The 23,229-nt window shown below is 44.9% G+C and overlaps 2 protein-coding genes across 7 annotated transcripts in view; one reads left to right on the top strand and one right to left on the bottom strand.

Moving 5' to 3' along the window:
- DENND4A (DENN domain containing 4A) overlaps positions 1-5,155 on the top strand; it is a 48,431-nt gene extending 43,276 nt beyond the window's left edge. For all 6 annotated transcript variants that reach the window (XM_077185260.1, XM_077185262.1, XM_077185261.1 and 3 more), the window contains 3 exons: positions 106-268; positions 1,145-1,209; positions 1,436-5,155. In XM_077185260.1, the coding sequence (XP_077041375.1) occupies positions 106-268; positions 1,145-1,209; positions 1,436-1,572 (365 nt within the window). In that variant the 3' untranslated portion in view covers positions 1,573-5,155. The remainder of the gene's footprint in view (positions 1-105; positions 269-1,144; positions 1,210-1,435) is intronic.
- Positions 5,156-5,965: 810 nt separating this feature from the next.
- SLC24A1 (solute carrier family 24 member 1) lies at positions 5,966-20,249 on the bottom strand. The gene is made up of 9 exons (XM_054642280.2): positions 19,309-20,249; positions 17,872-17,931; positions 17,279-17,387; positions 10,937-11,020; positions 9,252-9,352; positions 8,436-8,639; positions 7,981-8,070; positions 6,983-7,149; positions 5,966-6,350 (listed from the first exon to the last, which is right to left on the bottom strand). Exons 1-9 carry the CDS (start codon positions 20,227-20,229, stop codon positions 6,101-6,103), a joined length of 1,986 nt encoding a protein of 661 aa, XP_054498255.2. The 5' UTR covers positions 20,230-20,249; the 3' UTR covers positions 5,966-6,100.
- Positions 20,250-23,229: the final 2,980 nt, after the last annotated feature.

Raw genomic sequence — 23,229 nt, forward strand, 5'->3', positions numbered from 1 at the left:
CATACATGTCAATATTTTCACAGATTTTGTAGCCTTTTTTTAACAACTCTGTACTTGCTACACAAAGAATCTGTTTAATCTTACAGCCTTTCTGATGTTTTTCAGCCCAGAAGTACCCAATGGTCCAGTTATTGCAAAAAGATGATGACTCCTTTAACCAGGAGCTCTTGAGGAGTATGGTGAAAAGCATCAAGATGAATGATGTGTATGGACCAATGAGTCAGATACTGGAGAGGCTCAACAAGTGGCCACATGTTAAAAGACAGAGGTAAGACAAACCAACGTGCCTAGCTGGAGCAGAGTTGGGAAATAATCAGCTTATTAATGTGAATTATATTTTCCTAGTGTGTTTTTTAAAGAAAAAAAACCCAGTGTTTTTCACCAGTGTTTTCAAAATTTATCACTCTGGTAAATTTTTTTTATGGTAACTTCCACAAACTTAGTTTTTCCATTTTTTACTTTTTACTTTTTCTTCTCCCCCTCCCCTTTACAGCCACCTCTTTTTCTTATCTCTGAAAAATAGGAACTAGGGATCATGTATATATGTGTATATTTCGTTATTGAATGTTATTTATAAATTAGTAGGTGTTTTAAAATAAAAACCCTACACTTGTTTCTAGGGTGTACAGAAAAGGAGCTAAGAGAAGTTATGTTTCATATTTAGGCAGGGGTATTTTTCCATTGGCAGTGGAATTGGTGAACATTAATTTCTGTGAATTTTCGTTTCTTGCCTGGATTTACTGATTTATACTAGGATATACAACAGGCTTGTCAACAGCTGGAGCATTGACAAGGTGTTTATTTTGCTTGTCTGCCTGCTTTTTCAAGCTAATGTGAAAATGCAGAAAAGCAAATTCCTTGCCAGGTTAAATTTTGTGGAATTTGGTTGCGTGTTTAAGTGCTTGTTTCTCTCTGCACTTGGTGCAGCTTCCAGGGGACCTACCATGGGTGATGTCCATGTGTGAGGAATCCAGGGCATTCCTCAGAGCTCAGAAATGACAATAATTTGGAGGCACAATCAGGAGTTATGTTCAAAATGCCTGGTTTTTTATAGGTTGTCTTTAAATGCTTCAATCTATTTTTATTAGAGATTGTTTTGTGCTGTATCAGTGCAGTATATAAATTGGGGTTTTTACCATTTCAGGAGCCTTTACAGAGAAATACTGTTTCTTTCACTTGTTGCCCTGGGAAGAGATAACATTGATATAGGTGAGTTCTGCCAACTATTCAAATGAGCACAGATGATGCATTTATGCTAACCTTAGTTGTACAGCTTCCAGAAAAAAATAATCTGTAGATTAGATGTGTGCCACTCTGTGATAAGTGCCAAATAAAAAGGACTTTACAGATATTTTGTGCTGATAAATGCAGCTGTTGTGGCATTTGGGTGGTGTTTTTGAGCTTGCTATCTGAAGTTGTTTTTCCCTTGCTGCAGATGCTTTTGACAGAGAGTACAAAATGGCCTACGATCGTCTCACCGCTAATCAGGTGAAGAACACGCATAACTGCGACAGACCACCCAGCACTGGAGTGATGGAATGCAGAAAGATTTTTGGAGAACCATATCTTTAAATGTACCTGGCTAAAGAGGTGATATCTATGACGTATCCCTGTGTAAAATAACCACTTCAGTCACAAGGAACATCTCAGTCTTCAGTGTTCAGGAATGTGCGTGCGATGGACTGTGGCACGAGGCCTCGGGAAATTTGGCCTGGCTGCGGTTGTGGAGATGGACAGAGAGCAAAATGGGCCAAATATTATTTCCCTGTCCCTTGTCCTTTCTGCAAATTGGTGTGTGGAGAGGCAGGTTATAAACAAAATCAGTTCTCTGACTTGGGACGAAATATTACAGCTCCCTTTAAAAAAAAAAAAAGATTAAGTAACAGGTGGACAGAAACAATGCACTGAAACTAATGTGAGCGAAGGAAATTCTTCAGAATCTATTGTTTACATAGAATATTCATGATGTTATGAAGAGCATACAAAGTTGTATTATACATATTTTAAATTGTTTATAGTAAGTTGATATTTTTTTAATTTTTTTAAATTACTGGAGTGAATTTTAAATGGACTTGCTGCAGAAGCAATACAGTGCTTATTTTTTTTGCAGTACACTGCTATTTATAGTAACTTGTCCAGTTACTTTTTGAAGAGTGATTTGTTTTTAAAGCAGAATAGAAAATGTTAACCTTCACCTAGACAGTACTGGAGATCCAGGATTTCTCTCATGCACACTTGGAAAACGTGTTACCACAGCAATCAGAAGGAAGGTATGGTAAATTTTGCAAAACTCTAACAAATACACTGATGTCTCTGTGAAACACTTCTGTAGAAATCTCCTCTTCCTCTCGTGTTCCCTTCCCTCCCCACTCCCTAGGAAAGGGAAACCACATTAAAGAGTCCTATGGATTTTGTTATGGAATCAGCAGATCTCAGCTGTTGGCATTTGTTAGTGTGGCTCTTTCCAGATGAGACCTGGAGCAAATGCCAGCCTGCAGTGAGTTCTCCATGAACACGCAGCACTCGGAGTCTCAGAGGTTGTGTTTGAAGCACTCAGTACAGCACCACATAATGCCCATCCAAAGCTGCTAACTCAAGTACATCCAGCAAACTTGCTACAGGGAATTATAGGGAATGTAACTTACTGGGGCATATTGTGCTTAGTTAAACATACTTGGAATGTTCTGTCTCTATTTCACAGGCAAAACAACTTTTTGTTTTCTCTGAAGAAAACTGCTATATCAGTCCTTGTGGTGGAGTCATGGCTTTTGCCTCATGTTTTCTTGTTCTAGACATTTACAAAATGTTCTGTGCTCTCAGTCACATAGCAACTCCTCACCAGAAGGTAGGCTACAGGGAAAATATCAGAAGTCTTGCATGGAGGTGGGAAAACAGACATCGAACTGTATAAAACACCCTAAACAAATTTAAATCATGCTTTAACAAATAGCTTTATTTTAAGTAATCCTAATTATTTTCCACTTCTAATTTTAGTTGTTGCTGTTATACTACTTCCAAATATTCAGCTGTTACATTAGATTTTATATTGCAGTCTCCCTACCAGTAGGTGTTTTTAAAAACATCTTTAAAAACATCTTTAGTTTGCAAGTATAATAAACCAGCAATACTTAGGCAGAAAGGTGATAAACTTTAAAGCTCACATTTACTTTATTAAGTGAAATAGAGCAAGCCTTAGAGGCTTAAATGAAAAGTAATGCTGCTATGAAGCTCTGTAACCTCCTCCCAGACCTCTGTAAAGTTGTTAGAAGAAGCTGCCCTAAGAAGAAAGGGTTTCAAACCTGTAGAGCTGCAGGTATGTGCTGATGATAATTGCAGGATGTAGTCTTGGATACAGCTTCCATCGGGTAATGCCTCTTCTCTAACGTGCTGCTAATTATGTAGCTGACCTTCTTGAACGTATCCCCCCACCTGAGGTGGAGCTAGCAATGCTACACTTACAACATCTTTCACATTTAATTTATTTTAACAATTTATGATGCTCTTTTTGTACCGCCACGCTTGTACAGTATCCTTGTGCATGAAATGAAGCTCCTTTTTTCACCCAGGTACAAGGTAGAGATATCCTCTTCATTCCTCTGAACTATTGTGAAATAAACAGGCTATTTTTGAACACATTCCCTGTAAGTACCCCTTAGTGTGCATGGCTGCTCTGTACAGTAGGAATGCTGCATTACCATGGAAATCTTGCCTCCAGTAGTTGCTGTACTTAAGCTCATAGCTGGGTGTGCTGTGGGAAGGTTGTGTTCCCAGCTCCCTGCAGTTCTGTTTCCCATTTGCCACTGGGGCAGCCACTGTTCCATAGGACCTTCAAGCCATGAAAGGAGAGAGAGCCAGTGCTTTTTCCAGAGCTGCCGTGGGGTGTTAGAGGGGCTGAGCTATGACCCAGCTTCCCACTCCCGTTCCGGGGTGGCCGAAGAGCCGAGCCCGGTCCCCATCCCCAGGACATGGCACAGGTGTGGGGACAGCACTGTCACACGTGGCCCTTCCTCCATCCTCGTCCCAGCCTCCTTGTAAGGACTCCAACTGCCTTCAGGCTTATAACCCAACCAGTTTTACTTCTTTCCAGCATCCCCCAGCACTGTCAGGGAGTGGATGCTGCCCTGGGAGCAGGGCTGTCCGTGCAGCCTTCACACAGTCCCTGGGTCCTGCATCCCTGCCACGTCTCTCCTCAAGTGCTGCCAATGTTCATTTGGGTGTGCTTTTAAATTATGCTATCATGTAGTAGCTCACCAAGTGAAATCATCATACTTAATGAATTGTTTTACGAAGTCTGTTGCAAGTCAGTCCACTGTAGAAATATATAAAAACAGAGTCAGAATAACAACATGCTGTAAGTGGGAAATTCTCCTCATTCGAGTCACAATGTTCCAAACATATCCTGAGGTCGATAATTTTTAGAGCATCGTACAATTCAGTGTTGAAACAGTTTTCAAATCTCACTTTCCTTTATTAGAAAAGCAATTTGACTATATTTTCCAATACCACAAAGATGAATAAATAAAATATTTGAGACATATTTTCAATTTAAAATTTTGTATGAACTGAATTTTCTCCTTTTGTGTACTAAATAAGGCTTATGTCCAAAACCTGAAACAAAGGTTTTACATTTGCAGTGCAATATATATTTTGCTTTACTTATGGTTCCACTGGAATAATTATTGGAGATGAAATACTGAAATGTGAATAGAAATTGTGCTGTTTCTCTGACACTGCTGTGTCCCATTTGAGAAGTCTTGCTGTTGGTACAGTTACAGCCTGATGAATTTGACTTCCACTGGCAAATTAAATGATTTGTATCCCAAGAAAGAAAATTCCTGCATGTAAAATCTTAGTGTAACAAATGGGAGATGCAAATAGTAATAATAGAGAGGGGTATTTCTGGATATTATCTCACTGGGATTTAAAAATGGTACTTTGTTAGTCTGCAAGCAGCACTTTTTAAATGAATGGTTGTAGATTTGTAAATATGTAATGTTTAAATTTTATTTACCAAAAACCAGTATGTTGGATGTTTGCTTTGGTTTGTAGTTCCTTTAAAATATGCAAAGTCCATGTTCACAATGTTAAGGTTTTTTTCTGTCTCATCCCAAAAAAAAGACGTTTTACAGTGAGTCAATAAAAAGCTTAAAATCTTTCTGGTTATTTTCATTAACGTTTTATTAGATAGATGAGAGTGACAGAAATGTCTGCAACTCTTAACCACATTGTGTGCTCCCATGAGGTGTTAACAATAAACCTCTCAGGTTTGGTGATGTCAGTGGCATTTTTTCATCTTGTCTGTGTAGAAGTCAGTGTTAACAAGAAGAATTAGTGCTGGTTAAATAATCTGTAACTGTCAGAGATTAGTGTCAGGATGAAAACAAACCCCCAGCATTCAGCTCCTTGTTGTATTTGATTCCTGGCTTTAGTTTTGATTGGAAGTAATGTGCTGTTCTAACCCCTGAGCCTTTTAGTCTTTTTGCAGCAAGATGCAAACCCAGGTGACATCACACCTGTACCAGTGGCATTTACAGGAGTTTTAGGCACTGCATTGCAAGATCAGGTACAGATCTGAAAGGAGCTCAGTGCAGTTTGGAGGAGTTCTCTGCTGAACTTAAAATCCACACAGGCATTTTAAGCAGAGCAGTTCCATAAAGGCCCAGCCACATCGGTCTGATTCTCTTCCCACTGAAGTAAAATTCATTGATTTCAGGGAGTTTGAGCAGTTCACTGACTAATTTAGAGCATGTTCCTGAAAATTTCCTATCATGAGTAAATACGATGTGGTGAAAATCAGCTCCTTTAACTTGAGAGGATCAGCCATAGTGAAAATTTAATGTGTCTAAATTGTTTCAGCTTTTCCACAAGTGCCTAAGTGTGTGTTATTTAATATTGGTCATTTAATATTGTTCTGATCCTAAAGAAAAACAGTAGAGGCTGACACATCAGTTAAGATTGATTTATTTTTAGCATGTTAAAGGAATCTTATTTTCAGTAAGTTTGTTACAATTCTGGTTGCTTTTTTTCAGTAGAACAACTGCTACCTCAACCCCCTTTTGATGTTGCTGGATCCTCACAGACATCTTGAAGTGTCCACATGTCATACAGACACTGGGCAGGATATTATCTTGTCCTCTAACATCACACTGATGATCAGGAACACAAAGTAAAGAGCAAACATGGTGAGCCCCAGTAATTTGTTCATTTTCCATTTACAGACAGCAATAGAGATAATCACAAACAGGAGCATGAGGAAAAGGAGAACAATTGCACAAAACAAACCATTGCTGCTGACTGCCACAGGGCTGAGGCCATTGAAGATAGAAAAAAGGAACCAGGGAACTGGTAGGCTGCAAGGAAGGGAAAAGTAATTGAAATAAATGTTTAAGGCAGTTCATTATCTGCATCATAACTAAGCAATTTTTCCAAACTGTTACAGGGGAAAAAAATGCATTATGGTATTCAATATAGCTCAGCATAAATCTAAACTGGGTGTTTTTCCTGTCAAAACTACATTTGGATAATGCTTGTACTATCATAATGCAATCCAAGAGTAAAATGGTTTGAAAATAATACCTAAGAATGAAGTGCCTTGGTGAGTTATAATAAAGAAATGTCCTGATGCTTGAGGATGGGAGATCCAGGCACTGATACTGACCATCCCCAGGAGCTGAATGTCTGAGTGACCAGATAAGGCTCCTGCCTGTATAGCTTGGACATTAGCCAAAGATGTCTTGCATTTTTGTCTTGAAAAATTGGTAATTTTGTGTGAATTGGGTGAAGACAGTGGGCTGAGTGCTAACAGCTTGTCTTTCCTGGCTGGGTTTGGATTTGGGTTGGGTTTCTTCAAAAGGAACTGGTTGTTCAGCTGCCCTTCACTTAACTACAGCTAAAATGAAATGAACTGAGGCATGTTTGGTTTCAAACCAGGTAACTTTGTGTTTCAGAAGAAATGCAGCTCTTAGCATGGCCTGGTACTCACCCAACAGTGATGTCAAAGATGTTGCTGCCCACGGAGCTGGACACAGCCATGTCCCCCAGGCCCTTCCGGGCCACGATGACGCTGGTGATCAGGTCAGGGATGGATGTGCCTGCTGCCAGTATGGTTAACCCCATAATCTCCTCTGAAATGCCAATTGTTTCACCAACCTAATCAACACAACATTGGGTAGGGCTGTTAGCAGTGGAACATGGAGTGTAATTGCTCTGTGCAGTCTTAGGGTTTGTGCCGTACTTGAGTTAAAATATTCCAAGTTCTGTGAACGTGGCAGCATTTTCCTGCTTTATAGGATTAATAAGTTCCATTTTATTGTGTCTGTTGATTCTGGATTTGCTCTGTAGTGTAGGAAATCTGACCACATTGATGCCAGCACTGAGCCAATTTTCCTGTCCTCAGTCCTCCTCTTCTGGATGTTGTCTACCTTTGCAAATTGAACATCAGCTGTGCAAGATCTGAGGGCCTTTGGAGATGACAGTCCTTGGATTTATGGCATGATCAGATCTACTGTGCATGTGCAATGTATCACTCAATACAGACTGGGGGGCTGTTCCTACAAGATGGAAGTATTATTTCCCAGAATACAAGGTGAACATTAAGATGGGGGAGGGAAGAACATTTAGCAGCTTCCAGAATCAGAACCTATATTTTCCTAGAATTTTAATTAGGTAATGGATAATTATGTTCTGCACAGAAACATTCATTAATGAAAAGTCACAATTAAGATAAATCTTGATGGTATCTTTCCTTTCACTGATGCACAAACTCCCTTGGAAGCTTCCAGAAATGAATGAATCTTTGTCAAATCAAAAAAAAAAGGACATCAGAAATTCCCTTTTGGGTTCTAGCAAAACAAAGTTTCTACTGTTGTGATGGATGACTGCAGCTGTAATTCATCAGATAAAATGCCACAGTAACACTGTCCCCTCTCTCCATCTACTTGTTCTGAAATGGGGATTTGCAGAAAGACCAAAACCTCTCACCTGGTGAGCCCACCACACCATGAGATAAGAGAATGCAGCAATCCAGAGGATGGATCCAAAAAATGTGATGACAAAGAATTTTTTTGATTCCTGTTGAAATCAAGTTTGAAAAGAAAAAAGAGAAGTTTCAGGGAATTTAATAGTTCCCATTGAAAACTATTCACCTGAAACACTTCACTGCAATTGATTGCTTTAACTTGGACCCTGGTCTCTGTTTGCTGTTTTTCAGCTTGATTAGGTGACCTGTAGTTGCTAGAATTTGTGGTTTATTAAATTAAGTCTCTGGAATGACATTACACTGCAGCTGGGGCTCCTGTCCCACTCCCTGCAGCAGTAACAGCCTTTCAGCTATGCAAAGACTCCAGACATGGAAAAATGGACCCAGGGACTCTGGCCCAGAGGAAAGCTATAGCTCAGTTCATGACTCCAGGAGCAGAAGGAAGGTGGATTCTTACCGAGTTTCTGACATCAGGCAGAGTGCTCCAGAGAGGAAAGACAATGGGAAAGAGGAAAAGGTAAATTGCTTGTTTTGTCCTTGATTCTGGCCATTCCAGAGATAAGGGCTCATCGTTTTCATCACTCTCTGTGCTGTCACTATCACTGTCCTCCTGGCTCTCAGAGCTGCTGTCGTCTGAGCTGTCACTGCTTGACGGGGAGGGCTGTACACAGAATAAAAAATCAAAAAGCCAATATATTTTCACACAAGGAGCAGAACAAGATGCTGCAGTTACTCACTGTGGATTCACCTGAGCAGAGCTCACATTTCTAACCTGCTGAGGGCAGCCACAGCTCTTGTGGGACAGGACCCAGGCACACCCCAATCCAGCACCTGTGTATTGTTAACTAATGGGCACCCATTAACTAGAACCACCTTTTAGAAACAAATATTTCATGTCCTTGAAAAAAACTTTTTTTCATTGGAACTGCCAAATCACCCAAAAGGGATTTGGGGAGCAAAACAGAACAGTCTGCTGGTGAGCACAGGACAGGCAGCTGCTCTTATCTCTCCTTACCCTGGAGTACCCTCAGAAGAGTCACTTGAGGGGTCAATACTATCCAGTATCACTTGGTGTCATCATTTGGACCCCATTTGTGTTTGTAAGCCAAGGTGTTTCAGCCAGCATCTTGGATTACTACACACAGAACCTATTTATAGATGGCAATGACATGGGTTGGGTCCTGTCCCAAGAGCTCTGGAGAGGGAAGAAGGAAAGTACACGTGAAGGTCAGCCTGGGTGGGCACTCAGTGCCTGTGCTCCTGATTTGGGTACCTGTCCATCCTGTGGCACATCTGCCTTCTGTGTGTCTTTGCTGGGCTCAGAGTCACTGGCAGGAGTTACCTGGACGTTGCTTGGTGCTTTCTTTCCCTCTTCTGCAAAAGCAATAAGAAGAAATGCTGGTTTCAGTCATCCTGGATGAGTGGCCACCATATCAGGGCATCACCTTCCCTGTGACCAGCAGGGGGTCTGAGCTCCCTCCCACAGTGGTGGCATTTCAGGTTAAGTACCCTCAGATTGCTTTGGTTTGCTGTGTGTCCTGCCTGACTGCTGTGATTGTGTTTGGTAAATCTGGGCAGAATTTGGCCTACCTGGAATAGAATGAGACCTTGGTGCTTCTCTGACCTTCCAGGCAGAACTGCTGTAAGGGGCAGGAAAATGCTCATTACCTCATCTACAGCTGATGGGCATTTCTTGGTTTCTTTCTGAATTCTGAAGATTGTATTAAAACCATCCTTAAAATCCAGAAAGGAGGTAAAGCTTTGCTCCTCAGGTTTCCCCCCCTGCTCCCCCCTCCCTCCATAGAGCACAGCATTCTCCAGGGACCTGATACTCTTCAAGGCTTCTGAGAAATGACCAGGATGTGCTGCCAGACTTTAATCCCTGATCTTTTGGTGGGTATTCAAAAGCAAATAAGAAAGTGCTGACACATACAAGGAAATAACTGCAATGTCCTGCTGTTCCTGCATTAACCTGCATAGCCAAGAGGAACACGGAAACCTCTGTGGGAACAGCAGAAATATGGATAACACGGAGCAGGGGTGAGGGAGTGAAGTCAGTGTGGTATTTATAGCACACACCAAGAATTTACTTGGGTTTTAAACTGTTTTTTTCAAGTTTGGGCTCATTCACCTCCGTGAGTTGCTCAGGTGCCTGGGTGTGGAGCTGGGACCTTCCAAACCCAAGTTTCTTGGTGTTCAAAATCTTCAGCCTTGCTGGCAGCACAAATCTGTGTTGTAGCACAGGTCAGCTCTGGCTCCAAGGCAGCTTTTGTGTCAGGAGTGACTGACAGAGGGCAGATCTAGGTTAAATGTTAGATTAGAAATGCTTCCCTGTGAGGGTGGTTGCCCAGAGAAGCTGTGGCTGCTCCATCCCTGGAAGTGTCCAAGGCCAGGTTGGACAGGGCTTGGAGCAGCCTGGGATAGTGGAAGGTGTCCCTGCCCATGGCAGGAGGTGGAATGGGATGGTCTCTAAGCCCTAAGCATTGTATGATTCTGTGATTCTGTTAAAGGAGGGGTGCACAGGTCCTTGGAATTGATACAGACACACTGTAGATTATTCCCTCTGGAGGAACCTTCTGTGTCCTTCTGCAAGCATGTGAAGCTACTTTCTTTTAACAAACACCTCATTTGCAGGGTCTGCCAAAGACCAGCAGCACCCAAGTGCTGTCTGCAGTGCCCTGATTTCCCTCCTGCACTGTTCCATGGCCATTTGCAGTCCACCCTTGCAGCTCTCCCTGCCCTGCCTCACTAACAGCTCCTCTGGGGATGGCTGCTCCTGCCCTCGTGCATCGATCGATTCCTGCTGCATTGTTACAGCAGCCATCTGTGCCCAGAAACAGCACAAAATTTGTGTTACGCCCCAGAGTTTCCTTGCCTGCCCTTGGGCTTTGCGTGCTGGGAAGGTGAGGGCTTGCAGTGCAAAACAAGGCAAACAGTGCTGGCTCTTCCTGCACTCACCTGGCTGGGAGCCTTGTCCTTCCAGGGTCTCAGCCTTGGCCTTGGCCAATTTGCTCAGGGTGTCAACCCTGTCTTTAAATTTTGCTGTGGGTGAGAAGGACACGATCATCAGGGGCTGTCACTGCAAAGCCCCCCTGGCCCTGCCTCCCCAACACACACGTGCTCTTGCCCCCTTCCTCCTGCAGGTGCTGCAGCCAGTGCTGCCCCAGGGGTTGTTCTAGCTGTGACCTCAGGTTTTGGCTGCTGCTCGTTGGTCATAGCTGTTGTATTCAACTGCTTGGTGCTACAGCAATTACACCAGCAATTTGACAGAACTATTTAAGGAGAATCTAGAGTGATGCCTAAAGTTTTAGCTTTTATATTTTCCAGATTCTGTACTGCATTAGTACATAACTCTGAACCTCATTCAGAGTGTTAGCAAGTTCTCCTCACAGTTCAGTCAGACAACAATCCTTTTCCAGCCCCAGAACCAAGGACACCATTGCAGCTTCAGGCCCAAAAAGTGCAAACAGCAAATTGAGGAGAGCAATCTGGGAGGATGGGACTGCATAACCTGGAGCTGGAATTGGATAATTAACCCCAATATGGAAATGGACCAAAACTTGTACAAGTGTGAAAATGTGTGACCTGCTGTCCATCGTGGGTGTAGCCACAGCCAGGCTCTTGTACTGCCCAAGGTGTATCCTTTGAAGCCTTTTAATAAATCCCCACTTTATTCCTTTAACACTGTCTAGCCTCTGTTCTAGCCAGCCTCTCAAGGCATCAAGAGGAATGAGAAATTCTTTTCAGGTCTGTAATACAAAGGATATCTGTACTTTATAGGAATAAAATGCAGAAAGAACAGAGGGGGAGTTTCAGTGCAATATCATCATGTTCACAATGGACTATTGATTTTTTTCCTAGGCTAGATTATGAGCAAACTAAAAATCACACCTTCCTCCTGCCATGTGGCTGTTGAAGAGGCTTTAGGGTGCTGCTTACAGCCTGGAGCCCTGATGGGAATGGAAAATAAACACCTTTTATGTTCCAGTTCCCTGGAAAACGATTGATTTTTCTAAGTATACACAAGTGTCTCCTGCTGGAGCTGTTCTAAATTCCTGGTATCCAGGTTCAGCATGGTTCAGGCTGTCTGAGAGATGTTCTTCACCAGCACAGGTCTGGTGCTCTATTTCTGGGACCTCTACCACTGTGAACCAGCTCACTCAGTTGAGCTGCTTTTTTACTGATTTACAGTGAACTGTGGGACTGTGTGTCTCTATAGTTGTTTTTTACTCAAATATCTTACTGCTGACTCTCAGTGAAAGTTAACAAGAATGGGCTCAAAGAAAAGCCCCATTTTGCTCTAATCTCTGTCCTCTGTTGAGCTGCACTCCCAATGACTGAGGGTCACTGGGTTTGCACATGGGCAGTAGCCACAAGAATTGGCCAATGCTGTGTTTGGCTTGTGTGCAGGGCTGTAAAATAATTTTCTCTGAAAGTTTTATCACACTGATTTAATCTACTGTGTTGTTGACTATGCACCCAGAAGGTGCAGTTGTCATATTGCCTCAAGGGCGGGGCCCTGCCATTTTATTAATCACTGTGGCACTGAGATAATAGAAATAGCATGTCCAGCCATGTGGGCAGAACTATTGTTCTGAGCTGAACCTTGTGAAAATCAGTAAATTCTGCTGTATGTCCAATAACTGGGCCCAGCCCAGACAGGAAGACCTCAGGGGACAAGTCCTACTGTGGTGAGATTCCTGCTGCTGTCTGACAGAAACATCTTTCAGCAGCTGGGATTTCCACTGAGCACTGGAATGGTTGGACTGAGATGAAACCATCATAGAGTACCAGACTGGTTTGGGTTGGAAGGGACCTTAAAGGCCATCCAGTCCCACCCCCCTGCCATGAGCAGGGACACCTCCCACTATCCCAGGCTGCTCCAAGCCCCATCCATCCTGGCCTTGGACACTTCCAGGGATCCAAGGGCAGTCACAGCTTCTCTGGGCACCCTGTTCCAGGACCTCACCACCCTTGCAGGTAAGAATTTCTAATCTAAATGATCATTTCTTCTCCTTTGAAAGGCTGGCGGGGCTCAAGAGCCTGACTCTTCCATGCTCCTTGTCAATACTGAAGGTCACTGGAGGGGATGTGAAACGTTGGCTTCCTTCCCCCTGTGCTCGTGCACAAGCACATCCCTCAGTGCAGGGATGACCTTTTGCTCCCAGTCTCCTCTAAGCACTGGGCAATGCATCCTTCTGTTTGGCTTTTCCCTGAAGCTGCTGCAGATGCTCCTGTCAGCAGGGTCAGCAGGGTCAGGCTCAGCCTGAGATTATGGAAATTCCAGCTCCTGGCTCGCTGCCCTCAGCCCGGCCCCAGGCTGGGAGCTGGGTGGAGCCGGGAGCATCTCTGTCAGGATAAACAGATTAGGCCCAGGCCACCGGCCAGTTCTCATGAGATCAGCCTCGTTTAAAAGGGTGGTAATTCCTCTGGCACACAATTCCTGCGGGAGGGACTGAGACTGGAGGCAGAGCTGGCTCTAAGCTGGTCAGATCTGCAGGGCAGCACGGGGAGGAAGGATGTCCATGGGCTGTGCTGGATCAGCTGTGCAGGGCAGTGTTCCTCTCAGTCCCCTGGGCAATTCACTGCTCACAGCTCTGGCCCCAGGGCTCAGAACCCCTCACACAGGACATGTCTGTGTCCAGTGGCCCTGAGATGCTCTCCAGAAGTCTTGTCCTCTGAACTGACAGCATCCAGGATGGACTTCAAGTGGCAGCTGAGCTTCTACCTTGAATTTGGCTCTTACATTTAATTCACTCTTTGGCTGTAATATTCACTCTAACAGGACTGACAACACAATCAGCAGGGAGGATTTTTTCTTTACAGTTTGGCATGAACCTGAAGGATTTGGAGATTCTGCTGTATAAAAGTGGAGGTATAAAAAAAAGTCTTGTGATTCCTTTTCCCCCTCTGGATCTGGAATGCTAATGAAGCAAGGAGAAGCCGTAGCTGCCTTCAGCCTTCTCCAGCCTGCAACAGTGCCCACTGCTCTGGTCTAATTTTCAAAATCATTACCTTGTTAACTGAGGCATAGTGAGGGCAGACAGCTCTGACAACATCTCTGCTGGAGCCTTTTGCTTCATTCAAAAAGAAATGTAGGCTTCTGCTTTGTTCCCTGTGTGACTAGAGTTTAAAGAATCTGGTGGTAAGGCTAGAGGTTCAGAAATGAGAGGGCTCCTGAGCATTTCCAAAATCCTCACTGCCTTTACTTCCCCAACAGTTCCCTCTGGTCTCTAATGGGATCATCTGGAAAAGATCTCATACTCTTCTACTCATTTTCACAGGGAAAAGGACAAAAGAACAAACTTGCTAGAAATTCCTAATTTAAAAAAAGGCACATTGAAGGTAAAAAGTTCTATCAAAAATATAATTCAGGATGCCATGTAAATATTAGAACTTCTAAAGTAAGCACGTCTCTCTGAGACAAAGACTTAAGTAATGATACCTTCCAATACAAAAAGAAATAACCCCACATTCTGAACTCAATCCACTCTTCAAAAGAGAAATTTTGTTTCACACAAGGGGTGTTGCAGCTTTGTGTTTCACACTTCTGCATTTCCAAGACCTCTGCCTCTGAAATTTGGGCTTGGAGGCCCAGTGCTGGCAGCTTTTCTCTGTTTTGGGCCTTGCTGCCCTGAAACCACTTCTGTGCTGCCCAAATAAAAAGCAAGGTCAGCCAAAAGAAGGAACCCCTACAGAATCCTGACTGCAGCAGGTTCAGTAAGGAACTGCTGAGCAACTGTTGGCAAATTTTTCCTTCTGTTGAGCGTTCATTTCCACAGCCTGTAAGTGCTGATGCCACAGGCCTTGGCAAGAAGGAACAAGGGCCCTTGAGGAAAGATATATTGATTTGGGATCATCTTTTATGTGGCAGCCTAATTTCAGAAATGTGCCTGGTACAGAGAGAGCTGCACGCCCAGCAAAGGGAGGGACAGTGTTGGTGATCCATGGGAAGCAGCACAGCTGTCCTCAGGGTCCCACAGGCTGCCGGGCTGTTAGCACAGCACTAGGAACTATGAACATATCAGAACACAAGCCCTCACATGCCTTGCAGGTTCAAATCCTTTTTCAGGTTCTTCCTTGGGATGTCATTCTATTCCTTTGGCCAAGCTCCTCAAGGCACTTAGGTTTCTCAGTCTATGCATAAATTCCTTTTCTCCAAACTCTCTTTTCTTTAGGTAGGAAGTTATCAGATTAAGGAGTATCTCCTACAAGACACACAGGATTTGACACACTGGCTCCTTGATTTTTGAGTGCTGAGCTGTTGTAATATCAGTAATTTTATTGTTATATTTTATAAGATGGTGTCTCTCTTCTCACAGCCTTGAGTGGAGCAGGCACGTAGCTGGGGCAGAGATTCCTGCTATTTCCCCAGCTATTTAGAGGTTTTGCCATTAACTCAGTGGCGTTATTAAAGTCGAGGCTCTGGTTTATAAAACCCTTCTGGAGAGGCTGTTGCAGCCCATCCCCGCACGGTACCCGCGGTATCAGACGCAGATACACACGGCCACACTCCCATCTAGTGGCTGCCGCACGCACACGGGAACTCATCCTGCAGGGCCGCCGGCACAGGCTGCGTATCAGGAAAAATTCCTGCGCCCGAAGCGTTCTCAAGCCCTGGCACAGGGAGTCACCATCCCCGAAGGGATTTAAAGGATGTGTGGATGGGGCACTTGGGGACATGCGGCCTTGGCAGTGCTGGGGGAATAGTCGGACTTGATGATCTTAAAGGTTTTTTTCAAACTAAATGATTCAGTGATTCTATGAAATGAGTAGGCAAGTTCTTTTTGAGAGGAAATCCAAACTGGTCCCCAGGTCCTGTTTATTCCATATTCACAAGGCCTGGGAGCAGCAGCCTCTTCAGCAAGGCCAGTGGAAAGCTCCCTGTTCTGGGCTGAACTGGCTGGGGCTCTCCTTGGCCTTGGCTGCCAACCTCAGTCCCCCACAGCTCTCCTGCTGGGGAGTCCCAGAGTTTCACCAGGGCACCAGCCTGGATCAGAAATCCAAACTCGTGGTGGCCATGGGTGGGCAGATACAAACACATTTAGAGGTGTGGGAAGGATGAGAAGGTGCTGGAAGGTCTCTGAGTGGCAGCAGCCCCACAATTCTGGCACTTTCTGATGCTCAAGGCAATGGCACATCCTCTTGGAAGGTTTCAGGTTTCTAGTGCTGTTGATACGACCTTTTGGAGGCACAGGAGGCAAGGAACAAACCCTGATGAGTCTGGCTCTTGTTAGGCTACTGTTGATAACACATTGGGTGCCTTCACTGGAATCTGTGAAAGCAGACACTGATCTGCCTTGCTGTCCTCCTCCAGCCTCCTTGTTCCCTTGATCAGTTTGTGCAGCTGGGATTCTGATCTGGAGAGTCCTCTTTGTAACCTCTGCGAGGGACACGAGAGGTGTTGATCTGCTTAGCTTCAATCTCTCTTTGAATGAGCAGCAGATAATCTCTTTAGAACAAGTAGGGCAGTGGAGGGGTGGGGCATGTTCTGGGCTAGGAAAGAAAATCTTAAAGATGTTTTTAATTAATGTGCTTCACTCTTTCTTTGAAAATAAACCTCCACAGTGTGATTGGGTTAAAGTTAATATAAACCAACACATTAAAAGGCTGTGTACAAACACCCTGGTCTGTCTGGAGATGAGGTTTCTCTGCACCCTGGGCAGTTTAAAAGAGGTCTTGGACCTGAGCTGTCATTCTCTGGCCCTGGGGAGCTGCCCATTGCCTGCACAGGGCTGTGGGCACACTGTGCCATGGCAGTGATGATTGGTGAGCTTTCAGAGGTGTCAGCCTGAATCACACAGAATTGGCCTCACCATCACGATAGGAATCTCAGCTGGGATTTTAACCACTGTCAAAAAGAGAATTCCTCAAGGGTTTTAACCTCTTTTTGTGCTGCTCTTTCAGGACTGGGATGAGGTCTGAGCTAAGAAGAGGAAGATGGGATGTGCTATGGGACAGAGGAAGCCTGTAACATTAACTGCCACTGCAGTCAGAGAGACAGCAGAGATGAGGGATGTCACCACTTCCAGGGACCCTAGCAGCAGCAGCAGCTGCCACCCCAGCAGTAACAGGAAAAGTAGACATGGCAGGACCAAAACATGAGGTGTTTGTCCTTGCCAGCCACGCAATCAGAAGGGGCACATCCCACTGTCACAGAGCTCCCTGCGTCTGACACCATCTGTGACACTCAGCTGCACCCCAAGGGTGAGCTGTTAACCCCAAAATACTGGTTGTATTCGCAGTGGAACCACTCAGGGCTGTGAACCCAAGGCCCTCTGGTGTGGAGCATGCACTCACCTTCTGCCAGGGGGTCCAGGGTGTGAATCATGAGCTGGACGATGGTGCCGCGCATCTGAGAGTTGTGCAGGGAGGCCGAGCTGCTGCCCCGCTGCAGGCCTGGCCCAGGCTGTGGGAAGGCACAAAACCACTCAGTTTCAGCTTCTTTGTCCTCTACATCAGACAAGGCCTCTCCAGGCCATGGGGCAGCAATTCAACAGCAGCAGAGGAATCAGTTCCCAGTGTTTGCTATGGGAAAGGACAGACCCCGCCAGCTGCTGCTATGGCAGCCCAGGAAGAAATTTGGCCATGAAACCAGGTAAGAAGAGTCACTGTTTGAATTTCTATATGACTGTTTTATAACAGAGAATGAACAGCACTCCTCTAGTTAAATCCACCTGGGAAGCCTGAGCTGTCCCTTAAATTTTATAAAAATTCCTTAAAGGACAGGATTCAGCCAGGTGTCCCCTTAAGCAAACTGTGGCCATTGTGCCTGATATGATACAGGCTTTGGTCCAGGTTTCTTGACACAGGAGTTGACACTTTTATTTATGATCTGACATGGGGAGAGATTCAAAATTACTTCAGATCCCTGTAAAGTTGCTTAGACCTACCTGCAGCTTCCTCACATCTGGTGGCTTCGTTGTTCCATCATCTACAACTGCCCTGCTTGTCTGCAAGCAATGAAGAACAGAAATGACCAATCACCTCTGCTGCTTCAGGATCTAATGATCCTCCAGGCTGCTGCCTGTGGGGAAGTGGCACAGCTGACACAAATGTCCATGGATACTATTGAAAGAGCCAAAGCCGTGAGCCTCCTTGAACCCATTGGCTTCTGAGAAAAACAGGATTCTACTTAAAGCCTCCCAGCGAGGAATCAGGCACCTGGGGGCAGACTCACAACTGATTCCTGCAGCTACAGACAGACCCAGACTGCACCCCCAAACATGTGTACCCTTACTCATTTTCCAGCAGACAGAAGGTTCAAAGACAGATTTTTTTACAGTGAATAGCATTACTTTCCATCATTTATAATTTCTGTGATTAATTTTTCCCAAGGGATAAGTTCAGCAGCTCTCTGTCATGCTACTAAACATTAGTGAGAGCTCTCTGTAAACTTCAAGTGCAGGTCTGGATTCAATCTGTGATGCTTGGTGATGTTCACAGTGATGTGTGTGTGTCACTGCAGTTTCTTGCACATGTATCCCACTGGAATGTAACCCAGGAGCTTTCAGGACTCCCAGCTGTGAGCACTGGCTGGACAACAAACCAGGAGCAGGAGCGAGAAGGAGTTTCTCAATTCTGCACCACTTCAGCTACCCTGACTGTCCTTATCTGCTTCCTTCCTTTCCTTAAATGATGTGGAGTGCCAGGATCAGAAGGCAAAGCATGCTTGAGGGCCAGGGACACATCTGAGTAGCAGAGCACACAGTGCCAGGGGACAGTTTGCAATCTGCTGGCATGGAATTGGGTTTGGGCACTTCAATCTGTGAATGCTGCCCAGGAGAGCAGGCAGTGGTTGCTAAAGCTGCCAGATGCCTTTCTGTGCTGCTGATCAGGTAAGGAGTGACACCACCAGCATCCCAGAAACACATCTGGCTTCAGAGAGGGAAAAGAGAATTTTTTTTCCCTCTCTTTTTCCCTCTCTTTTTTCCCTCTCAGAACACCTCTCAGTTCCAAGAGGCTGGGAGAGAAGCCTTCTCTCCCCTGTTTATCAGAATTGTCCAATCTTATTCCCAGACCAAAAATGTGTTTGTACAAGTGTTCTTTCTGAAACTTCTTTTGAACAACAAAGCAAGCAAAATCCCACACATCTCTGAAAGCAGCTAAGATATTTAGTAATTGCACAGGCAGAACTCCCTGTAAGTGATGGTCTCCACTTTCTTAGAATCTCACTGGTTTGGATTTCCCCCATTTTAAAACCATAATTATTGACCAGTACCTGTATTCTGAGGTTCGAATTTGTGCTTTGTGAAGGAGATGCAGTTTTTCTTTGTGGTTTACACTAAAAGTTATTTCCAACTTGCCCTCTGAACTCTAAGGACACCAACCTTCCGCATATGCTCTGCTGATGCTGCCTGCACAGCATTTAGCTTCTTTTTCAGCTCCTGCTTCACCCATTGCTCCAGGAACACGTTATGTTTCATGGTGAACACGTATGTGGCATAGGCAGTCAGTAAAAGGAGGCTTTCCCACCAATCAATGACACTGTCTAGGAAAAACAGGATGAGCATCAGTAAGTCTACAATGTAGAATGTGATGTCTCTAAATAAGGGCCACCATGTCAGGTGGAGTATCTGCCTCGAGAAGAGGGCACAGGTGCCAATGACAAAGAGGATATTAAACACTGCTGAGCCCACAATGGTACCGATGCCGACATTGCTGTGTGAGATGAAGACACCTATGAGGGACGTGAAGAGTTCTGGTGCTGATCCACCTGCTGCCATGAAGGTGGCTCCAGCCACATCTTCAGAGATCTCCAACTTCTCCGTGATCACTCCCAAAGCAGGGACAAAATACTCATCACACACTATGGCCAAGGCCACAAATACATACATCATGCCAAAGATGTGAAGTACAACCCACCCTTGCCTGCGTTCTTCCACACTGAACAGGTCCTGGGGATATTCTCCTTTGGATTCATAGGGTGGTTTTTCATCTGGGGAGCTTTCACTGGCATTTTCTTGCTGTGGTGTTGTGCCCACTGACGTGGTGACGGGCACGGCTGGCTCAGGATCCACATAGATGCAGTGCCTTATTTTGGGGGCTGTGCCATTGCCTCTTACAGCAGTCTTGTTGCTGGGGAGGTCCCTGGAGGTCACTTTGGCAGGGTCTGTGGGTTGGGGGGCTCTGTGTGATGCTGGGAGGGCAGAGGGGCTGGACTGGAGCTGGTAGAAAGAGAGGAGCATCACTATGGCAAGCAAGAAAAGGATTCGGTTCCTCCGTAGCCGCCTCCTCCGTGGTAAATGCATTTCCTAAAGGTTCCAAACTCAGAGCCGTGTCCAGAAGCCACTGCAGACTTCACTTGGTCAGCAGTTTGCTGATCTGGAGCATCAGGATTGGAACTGCGCAGCACAAAATGGGGAATCCTGCAAAAGAAAATCTGGTGTGAAAAACAAAGTACTGCAACTTTCCACCACTAGGGCAGCAACACTTCACTGACTGCTTGTCTATTTTTCTATAAAACGAAATGGACTTAAATGAGTAAAGAGAGATCTAGATCCAGGTTTCAGCCTATTTTTTGAATATGACTGTAGGCTATGCTGATTAATAATGAAAAGTTTGGCTTAAGAGAGTGGAGTTGGCTGAGGCAGTCCAATCCAAGCTGAATTCTGGTTCCACCAAATGCCCATATCCAGGAGCTGTTAAGGACTGCATTGACCAGAGTCCAGTTGTTATTCTGTAATATTATCAATTGGGTCAGTGTGGTGCAGGAGGAGTGGATACAGCTTCTGTCAAGGAACTAGCTTTAAATTGCTAAAAATGATGCTCTGAAGACAAGACCAGCTGTTCAAACCTCCCTCCTAAACCAGTTATTCACCAAAATAACCTCAGGGGGATGGAAACTGGTTTAGATGTGATGCTGCTCCATGGCTTTCCAGTCTTTCACTCCCCAGGAAACCACCCAAGGAAGGGTGAGGTTTTTACTTCAGTTTGAGCAGAGGGTGAGGAGAACGTGGTTCTAGTAAAACTGGGGGTGCTGAGCAGCCATTTGTTTCTATGACTACATCTTTTCAGGGCTTTCTGGAGAAATCAGAACTGGCAAAGTGGAATTGTAATCATACCTTTTATTAGGGGGTAATTAGCATATCTTGCATAATTATGTGAACAGCATTTAGAAAGGGAGAGAAATTGTAAATGCCAGAGTGACAGTGCTTGCAGCTATGACAGCACGGGGACAGGGATTTGGGGCTGGACAGAATTCACTCTTAAGCACTGCTTGAATGTTTTACTTTAGAATGACACTCTTATGGATTATTTTTTTCCCCAGAGTGGGCATGTTACATTATTCTTTAGCTGTGAATTATTCTTTAGCTGTGAATCATAGTTTTCTAAACCATTCTCAGATAAGCTCTTCATGCAAGTTATTACACATTCACCCTCTTGCATAACACCCAGGGAAGTTATCAGCCTAAATTTCTTGCAAAACAGGCAATGTTAATTTAAATAGTTGGGAGGATCACTAAGGCAACAGTAAGAGAGGGTCATGGGAATACCTAGATGATTAGATGATACAAGCTTTGCTTTTCATACATAAAAAGAAAATAAACATATATGTGGCAGAACAGCACAAGAGTTATAACAAATTGCACATGAAGAGAAAAGAACTTTCCCTAACAAAGATAGGAGAGTTAAAAGGATGGCAGAGAGAGAACATAGTTATGCACACACTCCTATTTAAATACTGATTTTACTTCTCTCCAAAACCAGCTGCATAAAAGATGTTTTGCAAACAGAAAGAAATCCAAAGCTAGGATCAGTTCTAAGAGCTCTGCAGCCTTTCACAACTCCTGACCAGAAGAATTCAGAATTGTTTCTCTAGTCTTCTAAGTTTAGGTCAATTCCTGATAAACTCCTTTTCTCACTTCCTGTCTCAGTAACACGAAATCCAAGCAATCACACAAAGCTCCCCAGCCTACCTTCCAAAGGTCTGTCCAGGAGGAAGGGGAGTTCCAGGGGCTGGGTGTAGTGCTGGAAGCTTCTTTGGTACTTAACAGCCAGATGGGAGATGCTGTTGCAGACAGAGGCAGGTGAAAATGATCCCATTTTCAGGATGTCTCCTCTGCTGGCAGAGTCCTAAAACAAGAGCGGGTCAGGTGTGAAGGACATGTTAGTGGAAGAATTCCCAATCCAGTTTAATACCCACAGCCCCTAAGAAGATTAAATAGTATTGTATAGATTTGGGTCTATCTCTGAACCTTTGTCTGCTACCACAGGTTATTCTCAGTGTGAGGACAGGTGATTATCCCCTTCACAAACTCCTGCACTGAAGCACCAGCCATGGACACGGATCAGCCTCACGGCCCTGGCAGCGGGTAAATCACATTTATAAACACTTTTAGACATGGAACACTTTGAGGCATCTCCTGTGGCTGACAGGCCAGATGCCAGACAAGCAGCTCTGCTGGTCTTTGCCAGTATGTGACCACTTTGCAATGCCAGAGCGAGGTTTAAAACTCATTGGCTCTTGGAAAATCCCTCAGGGCCTGTGCCAGGAGCACTGAGGTAGAGGGAAGGAGCAGGGACCTGGGACTCTTCTGTGGCACTGATATGGTGCAGCTCCACAGGGGAAGAAATAACATCCCTGGCCAAGGATTTAACAGCCACAGCAATCTAATCATCAGATTTATTGCAGGGGAATTAGAAATGTATGATTTGATTTGGGTCCCTCATGGCAAGAAGGACATCGAGGTGCTGGAGCATGTCCAGGGAAGGGAATGGAGCTGGGGAAGGGTCTGGAGTGGCTGAGGGAGCTGAGAGAGCTCAGCCTGGAGCAAAGGGGGCTCAGGAGGGACCTTGTGGCTCTGCACAACTCCTGACAGGAGGGGACAGCCGGGGGGTCGGGCTCTGCTCCAGGGAACAGAGACAGGAGGAGAGGAAATGGCTTCAGGCTGGGCCAGTGGAGGTTTAGGTTGGATATTGGGAAAATGTCTCTTCTGAAAGGCTTGTTCAGCAGTAGAGCAGGGCTGCCCAGGGCAGTGCTGGAGTCCCCATCCCTGGAGGGATTTAAAGCTGGATGGATGTGGCACATGGGGACATGGCTTATGGTGGCCTATGGCAGTGCTGGGGCAACAGTGGGACTTGATGATCTTAGAGGGCTTTTCCAGCTAAACTGTGCCTCTCTGATAATTTTAAAGCAAACTGTTGTCTGAACACACAATTTCAGGAGTACATCCCAGTTTTGCACTGCAGTTTATTGCCTCCTGCCCCCCACTCCCACAGGTACAGAAGCGAGAGAAGGAGGCGCACTG

This window comes from Agelaius phoeniceus, chromosome 13, assembly GCF_051311805.1.
Source record: "Agelaius phoeniceus isolate bAgePho1 chromosome 13, bAgePho1.hap1, whole genome shotgun sequence".
Taxonomy (NCBI): domain Eukaryota; kingdom Metazoa; phylum Chordata; class Aves; order Passeriformes; family Icteridae; genus Agelaius; species Agelaius phoeniceus.

What these genes read in the sequence shown, in the direction of transcription:
- SLC24A1 (XM_054642280.2), bottom strand. Translation starts at nt 20,229, where the DNA reads ATGCATTTACCACGGAGGAGGCGGCTACGGAGGAACCGAATCCTTTTC. An exon ending in CAGATGTGAGGAAGCTGCAG is followed by an intron (nt 17,388 to 17,871) that starts GTAGGTCTAAGC and finishes GCCTTCCCACAG; the next exon opens with CCTGGGCCAGGCCTGCAGCG. An exon ending in AGGACAAGGCTCCCAGCCAG is followed by an intron (nt 9,353 to 10,936) that starts GTGAGTGCAGGA and finishes TTGCTTTTGCAG; the next exon opens with AAGAGGGAAAGAAAGCACCA.